Below are 22,168 nucleotides of genomic sequence, written 5' to 3' on the forward strand. Positions count from 1 at the left end.
GCCAGTTTCCTTTTTTGTATGCGCATGCAAACAATCTGACGAGGACTGGCCTTGGTGGACGCTCATCCCTTTCTGACGCTGGTCGAAAGGGAAGGGCGTTTGGATGAGGATAGACGAAGGAATTCTGCAAAGATTCTTGAGCTACCCTAACTCAGGTAGGAAGGATATCCTCAATCTACCGGGCCAGCCACGAATGACGATGGCATATGACGATATGAGGGGAACCAAAAAAATATGGCGAGGGAGGGACAAAAATTCAGGCCAGGATATGGCTGCCGGTTGTGGGGATGAAGGATACCCAGGTTGAGTGAGATGAGAACGGCTACTCTGGTTTGCCGAGGAAGTAAAAGGCAGGGAGGAGGAGAATGGCAGGGCATGAGACGTGTGTTTTTAGCAAGGGAATGAATGGTTCGCGAGGCCGTAAGTGCGTGCATTGCGAAAATGGTACTCATTGAAGATTGACAAAGACGAAGTAAAATGTGATGATGAGGGACTCACTATGAGACTCAGTGAGCCTCTCTCTGTGAGATGTGAGTGAGATGGAGGTGAGGGAAACGGTAATGTCCACCTCAGGTGCCTCGGCTAACGTATCTTGAGATGCCTACCCACCTTATGAGCTGTGAGATGGGGTATGACCACAAGGGCGACACAAGACTAGACTTGTTTGGCCAATGCAACGCCAGCAGCAAAAGTCAACACGACAAAAGTCAACAAGATGAAAAAGACGAAAAACCAAGACGCGACTGGTGCTACGTTTGTGAGAGTGGATGATGTGATGCATGAAGTAGTCATTAAACTCGGGGTGTCTGCAAGTGACGAGTGTGGGGGAGTCCCCTGCTGCGGGGGGGACGCCTTGGACGCCTAGGGAATTAGTTGGGTTGCATGGGCCTATGGGAGGCACCCGTTTCCGTTTGTTTCTGCCCCTACAGATACTGGACCCCGGAAAGGTAAGGAACTATTCACTGTACTGTAGGGATTGAGGTGGGATAGTTCCAGGTTGGGCCTGAGAGCCGAGGCATGTGCTTTTGGAGCTTTCGGCCGCCCAAGGAAATGTTTCCCGTGACACTCTCTGACGGTTCCCCCCCGGACGGAACCTTGGGTGTTTGGCTCGAGGGGTTCCAGGTTGCTCCGTCCAGTCCGTTCCGTACCGTTCACATTCCTTCCTCCCACCATAACCACGCGCAGCAGCAACCATTTGGGACTTGCTTTTTCCATTGCTGTTGCTTTTTGCCTTTCTGCGCTCTACACCATTTTAACTTCTTGCTTCTTCTTTCTCGCCTCACCTTCAACAGCTGCTGTTCTAACTTAATTGCGTCTTTCCACGACTCGCGCGCGTGACCCTTCCCCTTTACCTCTGATACCACGACTACCTTACAGTACGTTCGTCATTGAAGCCATCACCGTGCACACGCACTTGGGCGATTGGCAGTCTGCCCAAGGTTTCGGCTTTGGCACGTGCTAACCAAGAGCTACTCCAGTTCGGACCAAGCACATTTCCAACCACCAACCACCGAGGAACACACATCACCAATCACACATAAACGTAAGCAAGCACGCACTATTCGTACGACCACTTTACTAGAACGACTACACCCTCTCCAAGGCCTCGATTCAAGTAACCGACACAAGTCTCTGCTGGCGTAGCTCACCTCTCCCTTCAGGCGCCTCATCGCAGCCACTCACCACCACCATCCCATCTCGCGATAATGGCCTCTGCCGCGACCTCGTCGTCGCGGCCAGGCCCGACAGCAGCCTCCCGTCCCTCGCAAACATCGAGCCCCAGGCCCTCCGCAGGCGGCCCTTCCTCTCGGCCGCCGCCCTCGCGCAATAGCATCACCGATCCCATTCTCCGAAACACCCTGCGATATACAATCTCCGCCAAGGAGTATGCCACCCTACACAAGTACGTCTTGTCGCGCTCGCGGCTGCTTAAGAGGGCTGCGCCGAGCGTCACCGCTGTCGAGCGCATCGTCGATGGTGACAAGGCCGCTGTCGCAAGGCAAGGAAATGCTGCTCCCGCTGCTCCCGCTGGTGCTGGTGCTGGTGCTGGGAGAGCTGTTGATGATTACAATGCCCGCGCCGTGCGGCATTCGCTTCGCGTATTCTTGGGGACAGCCATGGCGTTGAAGGGTTGGGCTCTCATTTCTACCAAATTCCTGGGCGGAAAGCCAGAGTAAGTTGCCACTCCGATCAATCAAACAGGCGAGAAAGGCGGTATGCTGACGATGTGCCTTGCACACTTCCAGTCCTAATGCCAAAAAGCAACCCCTCCACAAGTCACCAACCCTCCGACTCTCCCTCTCGCTTTCAGCTATCCTCCTTCTCTACCGCATCCTCTTCCGTTTCCTCAACCGCCTACGAGCGCACCTACTCGACCCATCAGCGGCGCCCTTCCGCCAGCGCAACCCGCGCACAACTGCGACCTTGACGTCCCCCTTCGCTCCGGCCATTGGCGCGTCTCTCGCTGGCGCATTCCTCGGCGTGTACCCCGCCCAGCAGTTGCGCGTCACCATTGCCATTTACACCTTGTTCAGAGCCCTCGAATTCGGCTGGAATCTGTGTGAAGAGGAGGGCATGATTTGGGGCTTCAAGAACGGTGGAAAGGTCAAGAGGGAGAGACCCTGGTGGTGGGGCAGCTGGCTCATCCAGCCCTTTGCCTTTGGACAACTGCTTCATGCTGTAGTCTTTGACCGGGATTGCTTCCCTGAGGTAAGGAATGCTGATGATCTTTGTAGTTGGGAAATGCTGACCCCTGACCAGTCATACGGAAACTTCATTTTCAAAAATTCAACAGCGTACATTCACCCCAGGCCAAACGACTACCCATCTCATCTCAAGTGGCCCAAGGCCATGGAGATTGTCGACAACCTTGCCCAGATGGCAAAGCTGAACTGGCCGTGAGTCTCCCTGAATCTTTCCATAAAACCGCCTTTTCTAACAACAGCAGACCCTTTGTATCACCAACTCTCTTCCCGAACAAGGAAACACTGCCACCAACGCTCAGCGCTGTTGCACCTCTCACTTCATCAGCGCATCCCATCATCACTTCGCTATCATGCGCTACTCTTCATCCGTCCGACCCATCTTGCCTTCGGACGTACCTCAACTTCTGGCTCGGTTCTTTCCCCGGCCTCACCAAATTCTTCCTGGTCATTTACTCCGTCATGACCTTTGTTCCGCGGTTCCGCTCGCTGTATAACGCTCCTGTCACGACATTGCAGCGCGTTATTGCCAAGTCGTTGCGGATGAGCACCTTCTTGACCGGTGCCATCTCCACTGCCTGGGCCAGCATTTGCTTCTTCCAACAGTGGTTCCCTCGCACATTCCTGCCAACTCAGAGGTTCTTCTTTGGAGGCTTCCTCGCCGGTCTGTGGGCGTGGGTGGAGCGCAAGAGCGGACGTGGTGTCTTCTTGTACTCGGCCCGCGTGAGCGTCGACTCTCTGTGGAAGGTCGGCGTCAAGAGAAGGTGGTGGAAGGCCATGAAGGGCGGAGACGTGTGGGTCTTTGTCATGGCGCTGATGCTGACCGGTGTTGTCTACGAAAGAGACGCGAGGGCTGTCAAGGAGGGCAGTTGGAGAAAGGGCATCAGCTGGGTCCGGGGCGAGGGCTTCAAGGACTGGAGCATCGAAGAGGAGTCTGAGGACGAGACCCTGTTGGAGAAGACCGACTAGAGTGCGGTGAGCGATTTTGCCCTGCCGTCGACGCCGCCTACGCCTTCTGGCTCGCCAGAGCATTTGGCCACGAAGTATCGAACAACCCTTCAGATGTGGGGGGAGGGGATGACGCTTGATTTTGAGTCGGACATCAAGCCTCCGATCTATTCTTCGCCTTCGACGGTCTCGAGGAGCGAATTAAGTACGATCGAGGAGGAAATCGACGATGAAGACTTGCCCTCCAGCTGGGGCGCGCCCTTATCATCGTCACCACTCATGGGAGTGAGTATGAATGAGAGCACAGTGCTTTTGTAAATGAACCCTGTACGCTTCAGTTTGGCTTTAGTAATGAGTCCATGGCGAGCTTGTTATCCTTGACATTCATATTGTATCAATGGAGACGTGCTCATGCTTAAAGGCTGTTTTAAAATACCTCCCTAGTAATGCAAACTTTGTAATCATTTACATATGCTTATTATCGTACGAGTACACTCTCTTGCCCTCAATTCTGTGTGTATGAAGTAGATGTGTCCTTAATCAAAATATCTAGTGAAACGCAGCGTCTAATGAGATTTGTCTTAAAGGCTTATTACAATAGCGAATGTTCTGACTAAATGTAGCTGTGGTCTATACCCATTTACGAGCCCATTCTATCGCATTGCCACTGGCCATGTAGGAACGACTGACGAAACCATAACACCTGTCATTTTTGACAGCTCTCGAAACTACTTTACACCGCAGTGGAGGACACACGCTCATGAACGGAAAACGAGCCGTACTTGCCACCTTTCCCTCTTGAGCTGTCGGACCCTGTAATGACAGTCCCAAGTGCACTCTGCTCCGACATGGGCACATAATCGCCAAAAAGCTCGTCCATCTGCTCGAGCGTACGGCCCGACGTCTCGGGGTAGAAAAAGTAGTAACACAGCGCCGCGACGACGTTGAAGACGAAGAAGACGTAAAAGAACTTGAACCCCACGGCCGTGAGGGCCTGCGGCGAAAAGGAGACGAGGACGAGGTTGATGGTCCAGTTGGTAAACGTCGTGAGCGCGTTGCCGAGGGCGCGGATCTCGAGGGGGAAGATCTCGGCCGGGTAGACCCAGCTTATGATGCCCAAGGGCGTGAAGAAGAAGCCAAAGACAAAGTTCATGGCGACCATGCTGCGTAGTTGGTCTGCGTTGGAGCGGTCTAGGTACTGGAACTGGACGGCGTTGACGAGGAGGGCGGCGGCTAGGCCTACTGCTGACGCGATGAGGGGTCTTACGCGGCCTATGTGGTCGAGGAGCCAGAGGCCGACGGTGTTGTATATAATCCCCAGCGCGCCATTGATGCCGATGATCATGAGCGAAGTCTGCGTTCCGATGCCTAGGAGTTCGTAGATGCGGGGGCCGAAGTAGTTGATTACATTAATACCCGAGAGCGGGGAGAAGGCCTGGACGCCGCAGCCCAGGAGGAGGCGTTTCCGCCAGGAGGGCTTTGTGATGATGGCCTTCCAGAGATTGCCGTTCTCGCGGAGGGCGGACTGGGTGCGGACGGCGTGGCGGATCTCGTTGTATTCCACGTCGACGGCCTTTTCGTCGACGCCGACGCGGAGTTTGTCGAGGCTGCAGCGGGCTTCGGCGTAGCGGCCCTTTTCGACGAGCCAGCGGGGAGATTCTTCGAGGAAGTAGATTCCTGTTGCGATGATGATGCCGGGGATGCATTGGAATGCCAGTGGGAAACGCCCTGGTGTGGTGTGTCAGTCCCATGGTCCTTCGCCGTTCGCCAAACAGGTTCAACAACAGAAGAAAAGCCTTCATGGAAAAGGGAGGTCATAATGTTGCAGAGGGGAAGAAGTATCAGAGGGGTCTCACATGAAAAGTCATTCGCGACAAAGGAACACCCATAACCCAACCATTGCGCAACCAGGAATCCCCAACTCAGCATCCACTGCAACAGACCCGACAGTTTCCCACGATGTCTCGCCTGCGCGAGTTCCGAGGCGTACATGGGAATCGTAGACGTCAGCACGCCAACGGCCGTCCCGCCGACGAACCGCCCAACAATGAGAGCGACGAGATTCTCCGACCCGGCCTGGAGCGCGGAGCCCATGATGGAGATGAGCGAGCCGAGGAACACGGTGTTGCGGCGGCCGAGCCAGTCGGAGCAAATCATGTTGATAATCGTGCCGAGGATGGCGCCGCCCTGGAAGGAGGATACGATGCCAGCCGCGACGGCGTCGGAGGGGTTGAAGTAGGATTTGAACGTCTGGAGGGCGATTGTGGAGGTGATGATGCCCGAGTCGAAGCCGAAGAGGAAGCCGCCCGTGGCCAGGAACGCGGCTGACCAGATGGTTACATGGCGGCCCATACTAGCTCGAGACTATGGGTAGTGGGTAGTAGTTGTGAATGTGACCACACTGTTTGATTCTTCTTGAGAGAAGAAAGTTGGCGTGTTGTCAGTTGTCTCCGATGTAACCGGTTCCCTGAAATGGGTAGCTTGTATGGACCGGACGGCGTGTAAGTGAATCTGTATCATGCGAAAACGGCTCCAGTTGCCAACGTTGTATCTTGGCAACGGCTTGTTCTGTCTACTCTTCCCCACGAACGGAGAAAACAGAAGAGGTGAAAGCAGAGAAAAGAAGAGAGAAAGACAAAAGAGATCTAGGGCAAGACGTATGGGAATTCGGATGCATTTCTAGAAAGGCCTGTGCGAGAGCTGGGTATGTTCGGAACGCAACCTCCCAGCTATAAGGTAGGTGAATGACGGCGGGAAGTGGCGGGCGGGAGCTTATTGCGTAAGTCGTCCAGTCTTTTTTTCTCACCTTGAGAAGAAAGAAGAGGGAGGTAGGGTAGGCAAGCGAGAGTGAGAAGGAGAGAGAGGTGTGAGGTGTGAAACCTTTCGCGATAGGATTTCCCAACATAGTCAACGTTGAACCGACGGCCGTTGAGCTGCGAGATCTCACGCTTCTGTCTGTCTTGCTTCAGTCTTTGCTTCCTTCTACGCACTCTGTAGCAGGACAAGGTTAGAGTTCCCGGTGCCTTTCTCTCTCTCTGAAAGCACCAGCGGCCGGTATTCCTGCAACCGCACAAACGAAAGACGCGCAACGCAAGTCCGTTTCCTGCACTTCCCGCCCCGGCTCCCCGCCGCTTGAAACCGTCACCAAAACGTAAATCTTGCGATGATTATCATATGCTTTTGTGATACCTGTCTTCGGTCTCCGTCCCGGTCAATCTGTCCATCTCTATTGTGTCCCGATTCTCTTCTCACCTTTATAAACTCACATGTCTTCCCGACTTTCACTCCAAGGTTCTGTTAGCCAAGGTATGGACTCCTTTCCGGCTCAAGATGTTTGGGGCTGAGCCAACCCCAACCGCTTTCCCGTCCGTCCGCCCGCCGCTCCGGGGATGGATGGATTGTCAAATACTTTTTTGGCCGTCGCTGGCATGCCGCACCCTGTCTTGGTACCCCAGCTTGCCCAGTATTCTACCCGTCTCCCCATGTGGTTTTTTCCACACTAAAACATTGTACTAAAACATTGATGTTTCCTTGTCAAAGAGGCTGCCCTTCAGACGCATGGACTCGGGCGAAAGAACGGACGATGACGCACTTGGTTTCCCGGGCTTTTCCTCAATGATGGCCCATGGGGATGGAGGGGGAGGGGGAGCTTCTGCTTCGCTGCTTCAACACAGACCATCATGTCCCGAAATAGGTGAGGAACGCAATACTCGCCGCATTGGTAATCAGAGTTGGAGCATGACTCTTGTCATAGCTTCGAGTTCGGGCAGCTCCATGTTCTACTCGTCAAATCGTTGATTCATGTATTACCTCAAGGTCGGCGGGGTTATATATACAGCCGAACCGGAAAATCCGCCAGCTTACTGTCACAGCTACATTCTAGCTCGCGTTTCCCCTGCTCCGTTCCCCCCCTCCAGCTCGCAACGTTTCTACGCGCTAGGCTCGGCCCATTCGTAAGTGGAAGCTTGCGGGACGCCAAAGTTGGGCGTGCCGTCCGCGTTGGCGGTGATGGGCTGGACCATGACATAGCGGTTGTCGTCGCACGCGCCGTTGGCATTCGCCGTTGCGTGGAAGGTGATGTACGTCTCCGTCTCGTCGGGGCTGCGGAAGAAGCTGTTGTGGCCCGTACCAAAGTTGCCGTTGGCCGCCGTCAGCTGGCACCCGTTGCTCTTTGTCCAGGCCGAGGGGGAGGACGGGTCGGTGACGCCGTCCCACTCGAGCAGGGCGACGCAGTAATCGGGCGTCCAGCAGTAGTTGGCCGAGTAGGCGATGTACGTCTTGCCGCCAAAGTAAAGACCGTAGAAGCCTTCCTGGACGGGGACCTCGCTCTGCTCCCAGGGCTGGTCGGGCTGGGAGATGATGGTGATGTTGGGCGAGGCGGAGATGTAGTCGTCGTTGAGCTTGCGGACGCAGGCGGACTGGTGCGAGACGCCAGTCATGCAGGAGTAGACAAAGTAGTTGCCCCAGTCGTTGAAGCGGACGACGGTGCCATCGAGGGACCAGTCGTCGGTGACACGGCCTGCGTAGGACCAGTCATCCCAGGGAGAGGCGCCGCCTGCATACAAGTGTAAGCATACGTCCCTTCTATTGACTTCATGGCATCACAACTTACCCTGCAAGACATGCATCCTCTGGCCATCCAAGTTACCGTCGTTGCCGGCGGTGTAGTAGAGGTACCATCTACCGTCAAAGTAGTGGATTTCGGGAGCCCAGACGCTGCAGCATCGCGTCGGGTTCGAATCGGAATAGATGACCTTTGGCGTGGCCGTCTTTAAGCCTTCAATGGTGGTGGCACGCGCGAGTTGGAGGTTGGTCCACTCGGTCGAGATGAAGTAGTAGTACCCATCGAACCACGAGATCTGAGGATCACCACCGCCGGGGTTGCGGATGGGGTTGGTATAGGCGGCAGCCGAACCGAAGAGGCTGAAGAGCCCCAGTGAGGCGGAGACGATCTTGGACAAGATCATGGTGTGTTCCGGGTCGGTGGACTTGACTGCAAGATCGTGCCTTGCTTCAGGATACTACACGATGCCTTCCGACGGGAGAGCTTCACGCATCTTTATAGGTCCTCGAGTCGTGACATCGGCGGACACGAAGTCGCAACGAGACTACCGACATCATCAGTTTCCCGAGCGTTCCTGGGGTAGATCCACGCGGGAAGGTATTTCGGTGGCATGGTTGCGGTCCCCGGTGGATGCTGTCAAGACAAGATGCTCATTCGTAACTGGAGCGCTTTCTTCCGCATGTCGAAAGCTGCTCGAGTCAAGACGAACATCCAGGGACGATCCGGCAGCAAATCCAAGGTAAACCCCATCAATCAATCCATCTCGGTGCTCGGTTCGGGAAAGACAACGCTCAAGATGCGGAGAGGCCAAGACCTGCTAACGGGCGAGGGCACCCGATGTCGACGTCGACTACCGGTACCTTGCTTGAGAGAGGTTACACCGGATTGGCGCGCGAGAAAATGAGAGCGACGGGCGGCGGAGATGGCGGGGTAATAAACGAGAGAGCTCGCACTAACTTCTAACAGACGAGCCAAGATTCTTCTCCCTCCCTCTCTCTCCAGACTCCCTCCAGTTTCTCTCACTTTGGCCATGTTGTCCGGGGTTTGGAGCCACCGTTGTCACCTTAATCTGTGGGGTTCGTCCGGTCATTGTCACCGAGGAGGCCTGCGAGAAGCCCCGGCATCTCCCACATTGTCGTTGTTTACCCCGTATTCGCCCAATCTGTCTCCCATGTCAATGAAGCTCGAGTCTCGCGCCGAATCCACTTCCAAGTTTCTCCGTGGGCGCGTGATAGTCCTGCCCCGCGTATCTGTGTGTCTCGTCAGTGGTCACCCAGCCTCTCGAGGCGGTGCACATGCACGGTGGTTCCATCGTGAATTCTTTTCCCAAACATACTTCTATTAAGCGCTTATTGACGTCACAACCCAGCTTGAAGTCTTTGCCATGGCCCTAGCCGCACCCATTTACCTCCTGCTGTGGTGCGCTTATAGATACAGAACTCAATGTGATTCAATTGAAAGGACCAGGTGCTATTTACGAAAGCCATTGCAAGGATAAACGGAACTAATTGCAGTCCAGTATGCTTGGCACCGTGACGATCCTTAGCTACCTTATGCGACAACTCTGTCGTAGCCCCGAGGCTGTCGCGAGGCAAGAACGCAGCACATGGTAAAGCAATTGACCGTCCGATTGAACGGCTAGATAGATTGGTCGCCACGAGGTACGAGTAAAGGCAATCCAGAGCTCCGTCAAGCTCTCCTGACTCTGAACGATCGATCCTCGATGTGATTGTTCAACTGTGTGAGGTTTTTCTATGACGGTGACTACGAAAGCAATTGATCGCAGCAATCGCATGTGTAATCGACTGCAATAGTCAAATTGAGCCCGGATGGCCCCTCGCATGGGGCGAGTAAATGACCCCTTCAGCCGTCGACGCTAGGTATCTTACTCTCTCTTCCTCGGTGATTGCAATCGGGCAGAAGGAGTAGCCCTCGATAATTGATAGACTTGTTTAATTACGCTCTCCCTGGTATCCAATGACTTCTTTCGGAGTCTCAAGTGCACTAAAGGCGAAGCTGTTCTTGTTCAGCGACTTACAACCGTGGCAAGGCACAACGTCTGGAAACTGTTGAGCTACTCAGCCTCCAAGATGGCCCAAACCATAGGGTTTTCCCTTGTCCGCTATGAGCCCCGTCACATAGACAGAATACCATAGGTATTACTGAGAAAATGTACTACTTGGCAGCATTTGGGATCCGATGTCTGCTGAGAAAGCCGTATGATTTATATGGCATTGCCGCTGTTTACGATGGCCGCACTAACTTACAAAGCATGGTCTCATCGCGATTGGTAGACTTGGCGCTATTCCCAGCGGGGATTACCTCATCCATAGAGCTACCTATGTTACCTCGAGCTGTTTACACCAGTCATGTGTATGATTTTGATGCAGAGCAAGCCCTCGGCCTAGGGTAAGGTAGGTAGCAACAAATAGGCAGTGGAACTCGCGGTTGAGAGAAGGAAACGCTTGAATCGATGACGAATGGCAACGGTACGAATCCATAGAACCAGGTATCGAATTTTCCCGTAAATATCAAGATCGAAAAGTCACTAAGGCGCGTTGGTTACGAGCCGGAAATTTGAGCAACAGACAAGCCCCATGGCGAAGCAGTATCATTTGACTGAGACATATACTCACAAGGATCCATGGAATTAACAGCAAAACCATACTACACACAAGCAGCAAGCTTTTGAAAGGAATGCATTCGCCCAAGTAAGTTGACAGCCGACGATATCTCGATCACTATTACTTTTCCGTTTTGCTTTACCTGAGACTCTAGCGCATTTGCTGGGCAATTCACACAGGACATCACATCCAAAGCATTGTCTACCTCACACATTTGACTGCTCAAACCCCAGACTAGCACGAGGACACGGTTTTTGACATGGCACCAATAGCACTATGCTCAAGTTGTTGATGCTACTCTGTGTTCAACATGGGCAGCTTTCGATTCTTCAGTGTTGGTCTCAGCCCTGGAATCGGATCTTGTAATTGGCTAGTGGCGGAATCCCGTGGTGACTGCATGGAACTGGTGAGCTCGCACGCTAAGCCACATGGGAAGAGATTAGATCTGAGACATCGATCAGCAAGACTCTCTCAAGGTGAGATGATTGCCCTAGCTTTGATCATGATGGGTGACACGCAGCAAGCCAGCTTCCGCTCCCGTCTCTCATGACACGATATAAGAACCTTGCAACATGTGAGTGTTTCTGACACCTCTGATTTGGGTGCGTCTTTTGAAAATCTGATGGGTTTCGGAATAGTAGCACTGGTGGTGTCGTCACTTCAAGATTTCATTGGTCTCTTGGCATTGGGGGATCTTCGAGTCTACGACATATATGGAAGCGGCCCTTTGTTGTCTGCGGTAGATCAACGATCAACGCATTTGTAGATATCTGCGGGAGGAACTTTGGGAAGAGTTTTATGTCATCGTATCTTTCCAACTCCATCAAAGAGCTTAATAATTGGGATTCCTCGCAGTCGTGGCTCATGCGCGAAGCTCAATAGTTCAACTCAAATCAATACCAGCTATATCACCATGACATCTCCGCACGCCAATCAAGAAGCTCTCAAGATCATTCTTACAAAATTGAATCGTCTCGAACTTCGCTTCAATGAAATAGACGGCAGGCTAGGTGCCATTGAATGCTCTGTGGTATCTGACACCAGCACAAACCTTCCAAGCAGCCCAACGGCTCGACAGTCCGTGTCAAGCTGTACATGCACCCTCAGTGATATTCCTCAACCGCTATTCCAAGAGGAGTACAAACTCCGGCAATGTTCTGCTTCGACATACAGAGCCTCGGTTGATAGACTACGCCGTCGCTTCGAATTCGATGCTTGCTCTGAGATCGCCCCAAGAATCTCCGAGGAAGAAGTCGTCTCTCCAGAATTCGATTTAGAGGAGATAATCGACGGCTACTCTGATGCTCAATCCGTATCTGTCTACCCGTCACGCTCGGTATCACGATTTTCGTTTGGTCCTCGCGAATCGAGGCCGAGTCGCGATATTCCCGATATTCCCTCTCTACGATACGAAGACTTGATGGTTCATGCTGAGCAGACTTCATACACGGAGTCAAGTAGACGGAGCAGAAGAAGCTTAGCGACCGAAACATTCTCAGAGACATACGACTCGCCTAGCACGGCTGCGACTTCATTTACTCAAGGATCATGGGCTGGCAGCAGGCGAAGCTCGACTGCGGGCACTTGCAGCAAAAGAAGGGATTCACTTCGACGCGCCGGTACCCTAAAAGTCAATGAAGGCCCAAAGACAGAAAACAGAAACATAGACGCTCCTACGGGGATGGAACAGGACCCGCCTGTTGCTACAAAGACAAATTTCATGAGCGCTGGGGAACGAGAAGACGTCTTGCGTGTCTACCAGAAGGCACAAAAAGGGGCTAAGGCATGCTTCGCTTTTGGCCAAAGGTTCATGTACAGAATAGGGAAACGCATGGTGAATATGTCAGCAATTGAAAAAGCTTGATTGTTCAACAGAAAAGTCCAAAACATCATGCGTCAGCCATCCTGTAGCAGTGACCACGTCGAGGGATAATTCTTCGGGAAGTAGTTCGGACCGCGACCCCGGAGCTCATCAACTTTGGCACTGCCGGCGATACTGTCGGAACGTTTGTGTTCCTTCAGAGACAAGCGCTACCCTGCTTTCCTTATTGTTCGTAAGAATCACGACGGCAGCAAGCGGACTCAGAGCTTCAGCATTTCCCGTCCTCAAAGGCTCGCTTGCTCTCGCATACCTGCTTATTGAATTGACCAGTCAGAGCAAGATATTGCAGTGAAGAAATGGGAAATGGATTCTGTTTCCATTGTGATGTTCCATGGCATGTCTCGACAAAAACTCTAAATCGCGCTTCAGACCTTTCTCTTCGGATCCCGCGGCAGTCAACCAAGCAAAACCCAGCCCGCTCGTCGTCCCTAACTAGCGGGATGATCATTCGCCCAAACAAATCGGCTGAGCGCAGCATGGAGGTGGCATTTGCATGGTTGACACGAGGCCAATCGGGCAGCAAAAGTGTAATCAATCCAATGGGCCGTACCGAAGTGGTGGTGTGAAGTCTGAATGTACTCTGTCTTTCATTTCTGCGGGGATCTTGGCCATGGATTCGACCCCCTCGAGGAGCACGACCTGCTGCCCAGCCTAAAATAAGTTTAGTTACATCGGTGGCACGTAACCTGCAAGAGGGCTTGATTGAACGTCGTTGACTTACGGCAAAATGATGAATCATATGGCAATGAAGCATACTAGCGGCAGGGAAAGCGATCTCGTAGCGAATGACTGTCCAGTCTCCAGTGCTATTTCCGAGTCTGCAGCCATCTCGATTGGGTGGGTTAATGAGATTAAAGTGCTTCGCCATGCCGCCCTCGCGAATTGCATCCTCGACTGTTGGCCACGGGAAGCCACCAGTCCCTGTGCCGATGACGAAAGCCTTGTTGTTGTGCTTGTGGAATGGATGCTGAGATGTGACATTGGCGCCGTTCTCGAAGATGATGTCCACAACGGTGCCATTCTGAAGCGCACCACCTTGAGTGTTGTCTCCGTAGGTTGTCTCGCCACGTGATTCCTCATCCCACAGCAAGGGTGGAAGCTGTTGACGGAACGCCTGATGAGGACCGATGTTTAATGCCCAACTACTGGGACCCGTCATGTTGACGAAGAATTTGACGGTATTATCTGCCTTGGGTGGAGGAGCCCGCACTGGGTAGGGTGCAAGCTTAGTCTCGTCCATGGCTACAGATGATGACGAGATCAGAGTTCCGTTGAGGTGAACCCAAGGCTTCGTTTTAGGGATCTCTTGCTTCAATTCGTTGCCTTGGTCAGCATATCGGAGAATTCCGAAGCCCTGAATGACCTGCTCTGGACGAAGCGATGTCAATCTTATGGCATAGTCCCCAGGCTTCTGGTTAAGGCGTACGAGAATGCTGTGTATATCTTGTCAGCGGTCCATCGTAAGGCAAGTCCATTCTCACTTAGAAGTTTCCTCACCTAATGCGCTCTCCAAGATTGCAATTGGCAGCATGGACCTTCTGAGGATGCACAAACTCTCCATCAGCGGCGACGACGTAGAACTCATGCTCATCCACGCTGATTTGTAGCTCGTGGTGCGCTCCAGAATGAATGAAGTTGATCCAGATCCATTCTTCGCCGCTGTTAGCTTCGAAGATCTCTAGATCAGCAAAGGTCGGCTGGCAAGTCTGTTCGTTTGCGAATTCCTTCTGACCATTTTGAGGTAAACAGCCAAGAGAGTTTCTTCCTGGGCCACCCACAGAATCAAGCAGTTCCCTTGGATGGCACACCGTCCTTCCCTTGCCGTTGAGAACGATTGAGTTGCTGCACCATGGAACGATACCAGTATCCCGGTACATAATCAGCAAGATGTCCATGGGCTCGGCATTCCAGTCACTGATGACGACGTGCTTGGGATGCTCCTCAGCTCGCTTCATGCCCTCAATGTCCCTTGGCGAGGATGATATCAGCTCGTAAGGTCTTGGCCTCCATGCTGCAGGTGCAATCCAGATCGGCCCTCGCATGCCATCGGCAAACGCAGGTCCGAAATGGCCATGATAGAAATAGCTTCCATACTGTTGCTGAACTGTGAAGCGGTACGTGTAGGTATCTCGAGGTTGGATGGAGTATTGTGTCACACCAGGGACTCCATCATTCCAGGGCCGGTCGATTTGGTAGATGCCATGCCTGGTTGTGTGTAAGTCCAGGTAGGATGAGAGGCCACAATTGTGGATTGGCTGGGGAATACATACCAATGCATGGTCGTTTCAAAGGCGAGCTGGTTGTCCAAGAACACCTCAACTTCGTCGCCTTCCTCCGCTTCGATGAGGGGCCCTGGTGTCTCATTGTTGATAGCAAAGACGGGTCGGCCATGCCCGTCCCCAACATCCCATTTGTTGGTAATGGTAAAATTATACCGCCTCGTACGAGCTGTGAGGCTCACACCGGCGAGCAAAGACAAGATTGCACACTTCGTAAGAGCTACCATGACTGTCTTCCTGGTGCGAAGAGAAGCAGAGGAAATCACTCGAAAGACTACCCAACACTCCTCTTTACGGTGCCCAACTCGTCCTCTTTTACGGCGTTCTTCCCGGGCCGGACTCCTGTCGTCCAGGTACCCCTACAACCATCCGATGCAACCGTTAGAGTTTACCGAGTCAGGGGTACCAACCCGCTTTCCCGCAACCTAACGCTAAGGAAACCTGTTCAACATGCTTCCAATCGGTTGGAGTTTACGGAGTGCAGGCGGAGTATCACTTTAGAGTTCAAACAGCATATCCGCCCCGTTCTTCGAGGCCTCTACGCTCGGCCGAATGTCCCCAATTATCGTGAGGCTCCATACAGATCGGTTGCAAACCCCTGGCAGACCTCAAAGTGCCGAATCATGATCAACGCAATGCTCTACGAAACAGGGTCGTGCCCCTTTGCCACAACACCTTTGGAAAAGCTACAACGTTGCAACTCACGGTCCGAAGGACAACGGGGAGACCTAGCGTCTTGAAAGGGGCGATTAGTAGTCAGAAATCTGACTACCGAATTATTAATCTGACTCAGGACGGAAAAGACCCCAGGAGATGTCATGTCCTAAGTCCGCAGACGCCACGGTCCCCGTGGTTGTTATTGTCGAGCTGCCCAATCCAAATTTCTTTCGTCTTTCCCCGATTCCCCCGGCTTAGAAATTTCCAAGCTCAGCCCGGAAATGGAATCAAAACAGCAGTTACTTGACCAAACACAACTCGGCGTTTCTCGAGAGAAGTCGGGGAACCGTTACACTAGAAATGTTTGGATCTCTGGCTTGTCCACGCTATTGCTCCTCGCCCTTACTGGGCTGTGGAGGAATGGGTACCCGCTCACGGGGCTGCTCGGTAGCTGGGGCCGCCACAACCCCAGTGGACAAGACAGACTCATGAGAGAGTACACGCTCCAGTCTGGAGTGAGATGGATGAACCCAGGTTTGAGCAAGGCGTACGATCAGCCCTATGGAAGTAACTGACATGGAAGTAGATGGCGGTCGATGGAGAGTCATGTTCGTTTGCAACGGACAAACGCCTTGCCCCACGCTGTACGCTGAAGAAGGCGATCTTGTCGCATTGACAGTCAAGAGCGATGTCTATGCTCAGTCTTCCATTCACTGGTCAGGATCTCCCCAAGTTTTACTTTACTTTCTGCTTCCATACTGACCCATCTTCAAAGGTCCGGCATTGGACACAAGGCGTAAGTGTGAAAGCAAACCCGGGAATGTAGTTCAAACTGAATAAGGTAGAACACTAACTCGGTCGATCATAGAACTGGAAGCTGGAATGACGGTACCGCTGGGATATCACAGGTTCGACAGCACCTAGCGGCTCAAATGTGCAAAGCTTACACTAATGTGACAGTACCCTATTCTCCCTCGCGGCAACTTCACAAGCGTGATTGACACGACTGGCTCGTGGGGTCTCAACTGGTACGCTGAGCACACAACTGCTGCGTCTGCTGATGTAGGCCTCTTCCTTCTCCTACCTTATGTCACACACTTGTTCTTTCGTATGCTTGAAGTCTCCATCTTTTATCATTTCCTCTTTACCTTCTCCTTTTCTTTCCAGTGCGAACTTTCTTCACAACTGCCAAAATACACCAGTCTGACTTCGAACGCAAGGGCTTGTATGGTATGGTCTATGTAGCGCCAAGCCCATTTCGACCTCGTCCCTACCGTCTCATCACGAAAAATGACATCGAGCTGCGAAAAATCATAGAGGCCGAGAAGCAAGTCCGACATCTCGCTATCAAGAATCACCAACACCGGGACACAGGCTGGAAAATGCTCCGCATGCGGGCTGAAGGGTCGGAGTTCTATTGCTATGATTCGATCCTCGTCAATGGTAAGCAAGTCCATCCCTAGCAGAGCTTTCCACCACTGACTTGGGCTGTGTCTTGTAGGAAAGGGCCGTGTACATTGCCGTCAACCGGGATACGAAGAATTGAACGGACATCGCTTGGATGAGACAGGCTGCATCCAACCGCCTGGTCTCCCGGAAGAATCATGCACACCAAGTGAAGCGGACTATGAGGTTTGTGATGTCTGGCTGTGATGGCGCGTCAGCTATGAATGATGCTGATCACAACGCTAGGTCCTTGAGACGGAAGGCAGAGAATACATGATGTTGAACATGATCAACATTGGTTTCGAGCACTCCGTCATGGTCTCCATTGACAATCACAAGCTGACTGTAGTTGCGAATAATGGTGGCTTCGTTGTTCCCGAAGAAGCCGATGTAAGTCATCCCATTGAACCCTTGCCATCCTTTGACACAGAACTTACAACACCTGATAGTCTGTCTACGTGCCCAGCGCTGGAAGGCTTACCGTTCTGGTGAGACTAAACGCGGAACCTGGAGACTACGCCATGCGCATCTCATCCACAAGCCAGATGCAGAACCTACAGGCCTACTCGATCTTGAGATACCCGGTATGTCTACCATTCTCATGATCAAGAATAACAGCTGACACAGCGGACATGGTAGGGTAGCCGCAGACCCATCTACGGCCAGCCGATGAAGGTTCCACAGCCAAGTTCAATCGACGACATCTGTGTTTTGCCTGATGGTTCTACAAACCAGGGCTGCAAAACTGTCAATGGCCAATTCCTACCGCCTTATCCTGCCACGCCACCTCCTTCGGCCAAGGGTTTGCATCCAGAGAGTGCAGACTTCACGTTCCATCTCGCTGCCGGATCTCAAACTTCGCCCACGGAGGCTCATGTGCCAGAGTTCTACCTCAACGAGAAGCCTTGGCAGTTATTCCGCTCGTCTTTGATGCCTCTTCTATTTCAGGCAGCCAACGAGTCTGGTTCTCTCGGATCTCTGGGCAAGCCCATTATCGAAGGTATCCCAATTGGCTCTGTTGTTGATCTCATCATTGAGAACAACCTGAACGACACGGTACCACTCTACAAGCATGCCGATCCTGCCTGGTTGCTTGGCGCGCAGCCGAACGCGAGGTTCTCGCACAAAAGCGTGAAAGAGGCTTTTGTAGGTCGTAGCCACCTGTCTAAGTCCCTCAACCTCAAGGACCCGGCTCTTGTCACAGTCCATGACCTCCCTCCTCTAGGATGGAGTGTTCTACGATTCAAGGTAACCGCGAAAGCCGCAACTATGATTCATGCCGTGAAGCTTAGATATTTCGCGGTAAGTAGCTTGAACCTACCCTTACACAAGTTTTCATTTTGGTGACCAGACTGATAACTTTGTGATTCTTAGCTGGGCATGTCTGCGCCGATCATGGAGGGCATCCTGAGCAGTGACCCTGCAGAATTTCCCGAATCAGCCATCAATCGCCCACATGTGGAATTTGAGCCGAAGAACGATGGTGTATTTGGCTAGACCATTCTGAAAGCGTGTAGATCATAGAAACGCAAAGTCTGTCGCTTATCTTGTCTTGTTGGTCATTGCAGGTGCAAGCCGGTCACTTTCGGATCACGCCGAGTTGCCGTCCGGTCCGAACGTGGGATGGCAAGGATGGTGCGAAACATCGGCAAAAGTTGAAACGGCAACATGATCTATCTAGAGACATTAACACACAAGAAGAAAACGGCGCACCCGATGCTTTTAGACCAGCTATTCAGGCTGCTCTAGACCTGGCAATATTTGAGCATGCGCTGTTTATGGAGCAATGTTAACTAGAGCAGTGTACTGCTGCGCTGTGTGCTATTTGATGTCATTTGGTTTTTCTATCCCAACTATCATTGCCATGTGTGAACAGAGTTCATCAGATCTCTAAGCGAACAGACCGAAACCATTGTCGTCTGAAGTTCATCCCTGCTGGAACAACTAGCTCACATCACAGCCGCAAATCTGCGATAGTGCCCCTACAGAGTCATTGACTCTGCCCTCGTACAAATTACCCGTCTTGGCCTTCTGGCGTTGCATCTAGATTCAACACCTTACGGTTTGCTGTTCTCGAGGCCTTCGTTCACCATATCTTCCAGTTCTAGTTTGTCTTGGCAGGCCCAAGTAGATGAACTTTATTTTTACTCTACTCAGTAACTTTATTGCACCTACCTCTTCGTCAACGCCAAAATGTTAATCGCCAACATCGCCTCAGCTCTGTTGCTCTTCTCCGGGTTTTCTGCCGCGGTGCCAAGCCCCATACTTCCGCAATCGAATGACAACATCCTAGAAATCCGTGCGTCGAAGGATGTCAATCCGGCAGCCGTCACTGGCACTACGTGCACAGACAAGAACGCGTAAGTCTACATCCATACCCAAGATGCGCAGGAAGCCGTCGAGCTGAGGAATTATTGTAGCAAGATTGATACCCACGACATGAACGTCGCTACACTGGCTATCTGCGGCGGCATAGCAGGGTCCATCCAGAAATGCGGCGGCGCCCCAAAGAGTACTACGGGCGTATCAGGAACCGCGAAGTTCACCCTGAATCCGACCGCTTCTGGAGCCACGATCAATGTATCTAAAGGCCGCTGGGAAGGATGCATTCGGGCAGCGAGAGCAACATGCCCGAGTGGCAGTTTTAAGTCAACCTGCAAAGGAGGCGCAAGCACGGGTGATGTCGCCTTCACGCTCACTAATCCATAAACTTTGTTGTGATAGAATATATCAACGACATCAACTGGTATCACCGAAGCAAACTTGAAGCATTTCGCCCCGAATCTTTGCTTACCAGCATGATATTATTTTCTGGCTCTCCGATTATCGTGAACTTGTCCGAAATATCCATTTGCTGTACACGGCGGAATATCGACGAAGCGGCCATGCCGTGCTATGTACACCCAACTCTTTCTCGGCGCTAACTCGTGCTAGCGATGTCATAGTCTGCTCGCAACTAAGGCCAGAAACAATGCCGAATGACCTTGGTTGTTGATGTCTCGATCAAATACTTGAGTAATTGAGTCTATCGCTATCTTGGAATCTTTGCGGCGGAATACAGCCGTCTGGTTATAAAAACATCTCAAGAAAAGCACGGCGGTCACTCCAGCCTCCATCTGACAGACTCGATGAGGTGATGATGCAGTGCTTTAGCACATCGCCCTGCTGAAATAAGAGAAAGATCTCAGATGTCCTTTCATTCTCTCCATCTCTGTTTTCTGGAGAGAATTTAGAATCAAATTCCGAAGCTTCTTGGTCCATTGGGGTGCTGAGATGTCTATAACCAGCGTTGATCTGTACTAGGAGGACAAAAGTAAATAATGCACGCACTTCAAAGGTTGTTTGATCAAACGCGAAGCGAAAATAATAGCGACATGAGGTACGATATTGCGGGATGCCGAAGGGTCAGACCGCATTTAGGGACCATATTTTGGAAATGAGGCGAAGATCAAGTTCTGCCGCCCCTTTAACTCGCGCATCTTGGGAACGAGAGGTCTGAGTCAAGTCCAGGTGGGTAAAAGAGCACAATATAATAACATGTTGACCCAGGATATCGAAGAGATACTAGGCGTCTGTGGTTATTCTTTTATTGAGGCCCTTCGCTCCGACAGATTGTGAATTCATCAGGCCTAATGTTCGTTGACATAAGCTTCATTTCAGGATCTTAAGAATGCGTCACAATCAAGCAATTGGGAAGCAGATTCTGGTAATGATGAAACTCCATCGAAGTTGCATGTTTGGTCTGTCTGAAAGTCCCTAATACTATTGTCTAAGTTTGGCACCTGATTGCCGGGATCCCTGAGTTCTAGATGCTTGCCCTAGCAAGGTAGAACTGAGATACCAACTTACAGTCTTGCCAATTTAAAGTCATTTACATACAAGCCTTGGCACAATAGATATAAGGACCGAGAGTTGGAGCCATTCAAGTTGCGTCGCACCGTTCCTGCCGACTTGGCAATCTTTGAGTCTCAGCAACCCTCGACAGTAAGCAAGCATTTTGACTGAGTCTTTAGCTTCTTACGTGAATCAATACGCGGTCTCATTAGAAGGCACAGCATTCTTCGCCGACTTCTCTTTTCCAGTTGAGTGCAAAGAAATTGAGAAGGAGATCACTTTAACAAAGTTCCTTTGGTGAAGATCCTCTCCCACAACCCGTAGCAAATCTAGCCCACATTGGAGGGGCTCTGTTGGCTGACATGACTCGATGAAGTTTAAGTTGGCATCACTACCTACAGTGTTCGTGATCAGTCGCCATTCTAGATCCAGTAGCCCTTTTGCTCTTGAAGATTTCGCAAGTCTGACATCGATTGATGAACTCTTTGTCCTCGGTCAAAGTGTTTCGTGGTTGGCTGGAAAGGCTTCCTCCTACTTTCGATTGAAGTCTGCTTGAGTTGCTGCTACTGTAGCATCGAGCACCACTGAAATATGACTAAAACAGCAGGTCAAAGTCACAGATGCGCTCAGGGGCGCTGGGTGGTGCCGTGTCACAAACGGTCGATCGTATTGCGATGCGATAGCGAAAGGGCCAGGCAGAAAATGGGGAAATAGTCGCCTTTGTTACGGATACCATTACCCAAGAAGTCGGGAGTGTTGTGTAAACTAACCATAAAGGCTCAGGGGAAGTTTCCGAGTACTTTAAATCACTTTAAATCACTTGCGGGTATATTGCCGCCAATCATGATGCAGGGCAGCAGGGAAGCGTGTCAGAGAATAATGGGGTCCGTGTGTGATCTTTTGACTAAGGCATATTCTGTCAGCGTTTAGCGAGTGGCACGTTACGGAGTACGGGTCCTTCGGTTGAGTGGGATGAAGCCATCGTCTACTTGTAGATGTCCTTGGGAGGGGGCACCTTGACATTCGGAGAGAACGAGATCAGCGTCATCTTGAAGTGGAGGATTTGACGGGGAGATCCAATATCGAAGTCATTGGCGTATGCGCCCCCTACTTGGGAGTTCGGATGAGACTTTTCTTCTCCATGTTCCCTTGGACAAGCAGATGTGACTTATGGTAGCTCACTTACTGTAATCTTACAGCAGCGAGGACGCCTGACTGGGAACAGATTCGGT

The 22,168-nt window shown here is 51.9% G+C and overlaps 7 protein-coding genes across 7 annotated transcripts; 4 read left to right on the forward strand and 3 right to left on the reverse strand.

Moving 5' to 3' along the window:
• Positions 1-1,706: 1,706 nt before the first annotated feature.
• CCOS01_12843 (uncharacterized protein) lies at positions 1,707-3,671 on the forward strand (the record flags this gene model as incomplete). The annotated part of the gene is made up of 4 exons (XM_060460990.1): positions 1,707-2,173; positions 2,247-2,709; positions 2,761-2,897; positions 2,948-3,671. 4 exons carry the CDS (start codon positions 1,707-1,709, stop codon positions 3,669-3,671), a joined length of 1,791 nt encoding a protein of 596 aa, XP_060308192.1.
• Positions 3,672-3,817: 146 nt separating this feature from the next.
• CCOS01_12844 (uncharacterized protein) lies at positions 3,818-6,002 on the reverse strand (the record flags this gene model as incomplete). The annotated part of the gene is made up of 3 exons (XM_060460991.1): positions 3,818-3,975; positions 4,407-5,378; positions 5,594-6,002. The coding sequence occupies 3 exons, from the start codon at positions 6,000-6,002 to the stop codon at positions 3,818-3,820; spliced, it is 1,539 nt and encodes a 512-aa protein (XP_060308193.1).
• A 1,577-nt stretch (positions 6,003-7,579) lies between these two features.
• Positions 7,580-8,617, reverse strand: CCOS01_12845 (uncharacterized protein; the record flags this gene model as incomplete). The annotated part of the gene is made up of 2 exons (XM_060460992.1): positions 7,580-8,205; positions 8,263-8,617. 2 exons carry the CDS (start codon positions 8,615-8,617, stop codon positions 7,580-7,582), a joined length of 981 nt encoding a protein of 326 aa, XP_060308194.1.
• A 3,134-nt stretch (positions 8,618-11,751) lies between these two features.
• CCOS01_12846 (uncharacterized protein) lies at positions 11,752-12,702 on the forward strand (the record flags this gene model as incomplete). Its single annotated transcript, XM_060460993.1, has 1 exon — positions 11,752-12,702. One exon carries the CDS (start codon positions 11,752-11,754, stop codon positions 12,700-12,702), a length of 951 nt encoding a protein of 316 aa, XP_060308195.1.
• A 549-nt stretch (positions 12,703-13,251) lies between these two features.
• On the reverse strand, positions 13,252-15,226 carry CCOS01_12847 (laccase TilA; the record flags this gene model as incomplete). Its single annotated transcript, XM_060460994.1, has 4 exons — positions 13,252-13,371; positions 13,442-14,153; positions 14,218-14,925; positions 14,991-15,226. 4 exons carry the CDS (start codon positions 15,224-15,226, stop codon positions 13,252-13,254), a joined length of 1,776 nt encoding a protein of 591 aa, XP_060308196.1.
• Positions 15,227-15,937: 711 nt separating this feature from the next.
• CCOS01_12848 (uncharacterized protein) lies at positions 15,938-18,599 on the forward strand (the record flags this gene model as incomplete). The annotated part of the gene is made up of 11 exons (XM_060460995.1): positions 15,938-16,190; positions 16,243-16,372; positions 16,432-16,452; positions 16,525-16,564; positions 16,617-16,718; positions 16,877-17,099; positions 17,158-17,288; positions 17,349-17,492; positions 17,552-17,686; positions 17,742-18,404; positions 18,477-18,599. The coding sequence occupies 11 exons, from the start codon at positions 15,938-15,940 to the stop codon at positions 18,597-18,599; spliced, it is 1,965 nt and encodes a 654-aa protein (XP_060308197.1).
• A 696-nt stretch (positions 18,600-19,295) lies between these two features.
• On the forward strand, positions 19,296-19,811 carry CCOS01_12849 (uncharacterized protein; the record flags this gene model as incomplete). Its single annotated transcript, XM_060460996.1, has 2 exons — positions 19,296-19,462; positions 19,523-19,811. 2 exons carry the CDS (start codon positions 19,296-19,298, stop codon positions 19,809-19,811), a joined length of 456 nt encoding a protein of 151 aa, XP_060308198.1.
• Between the last annotated feature and the right edge of the window lie 2,357 nt (positions 19,812-22,168).

The sequence above is a fragment of the Colletotrichum costaricense genome, assembly GCF_030867565.1.
Source record: "Colletotrichum costaricense strain IMI 309622 chromosome Unknown Scaffold_16.1, whole genome shotgun sequence".
NCBI lineage: Eukaryota > Fungi > Ascomycota > Sordariomycetes > Glomerellales > Glomerellaceae > Colletotrichum > Colletotrichum costaricense.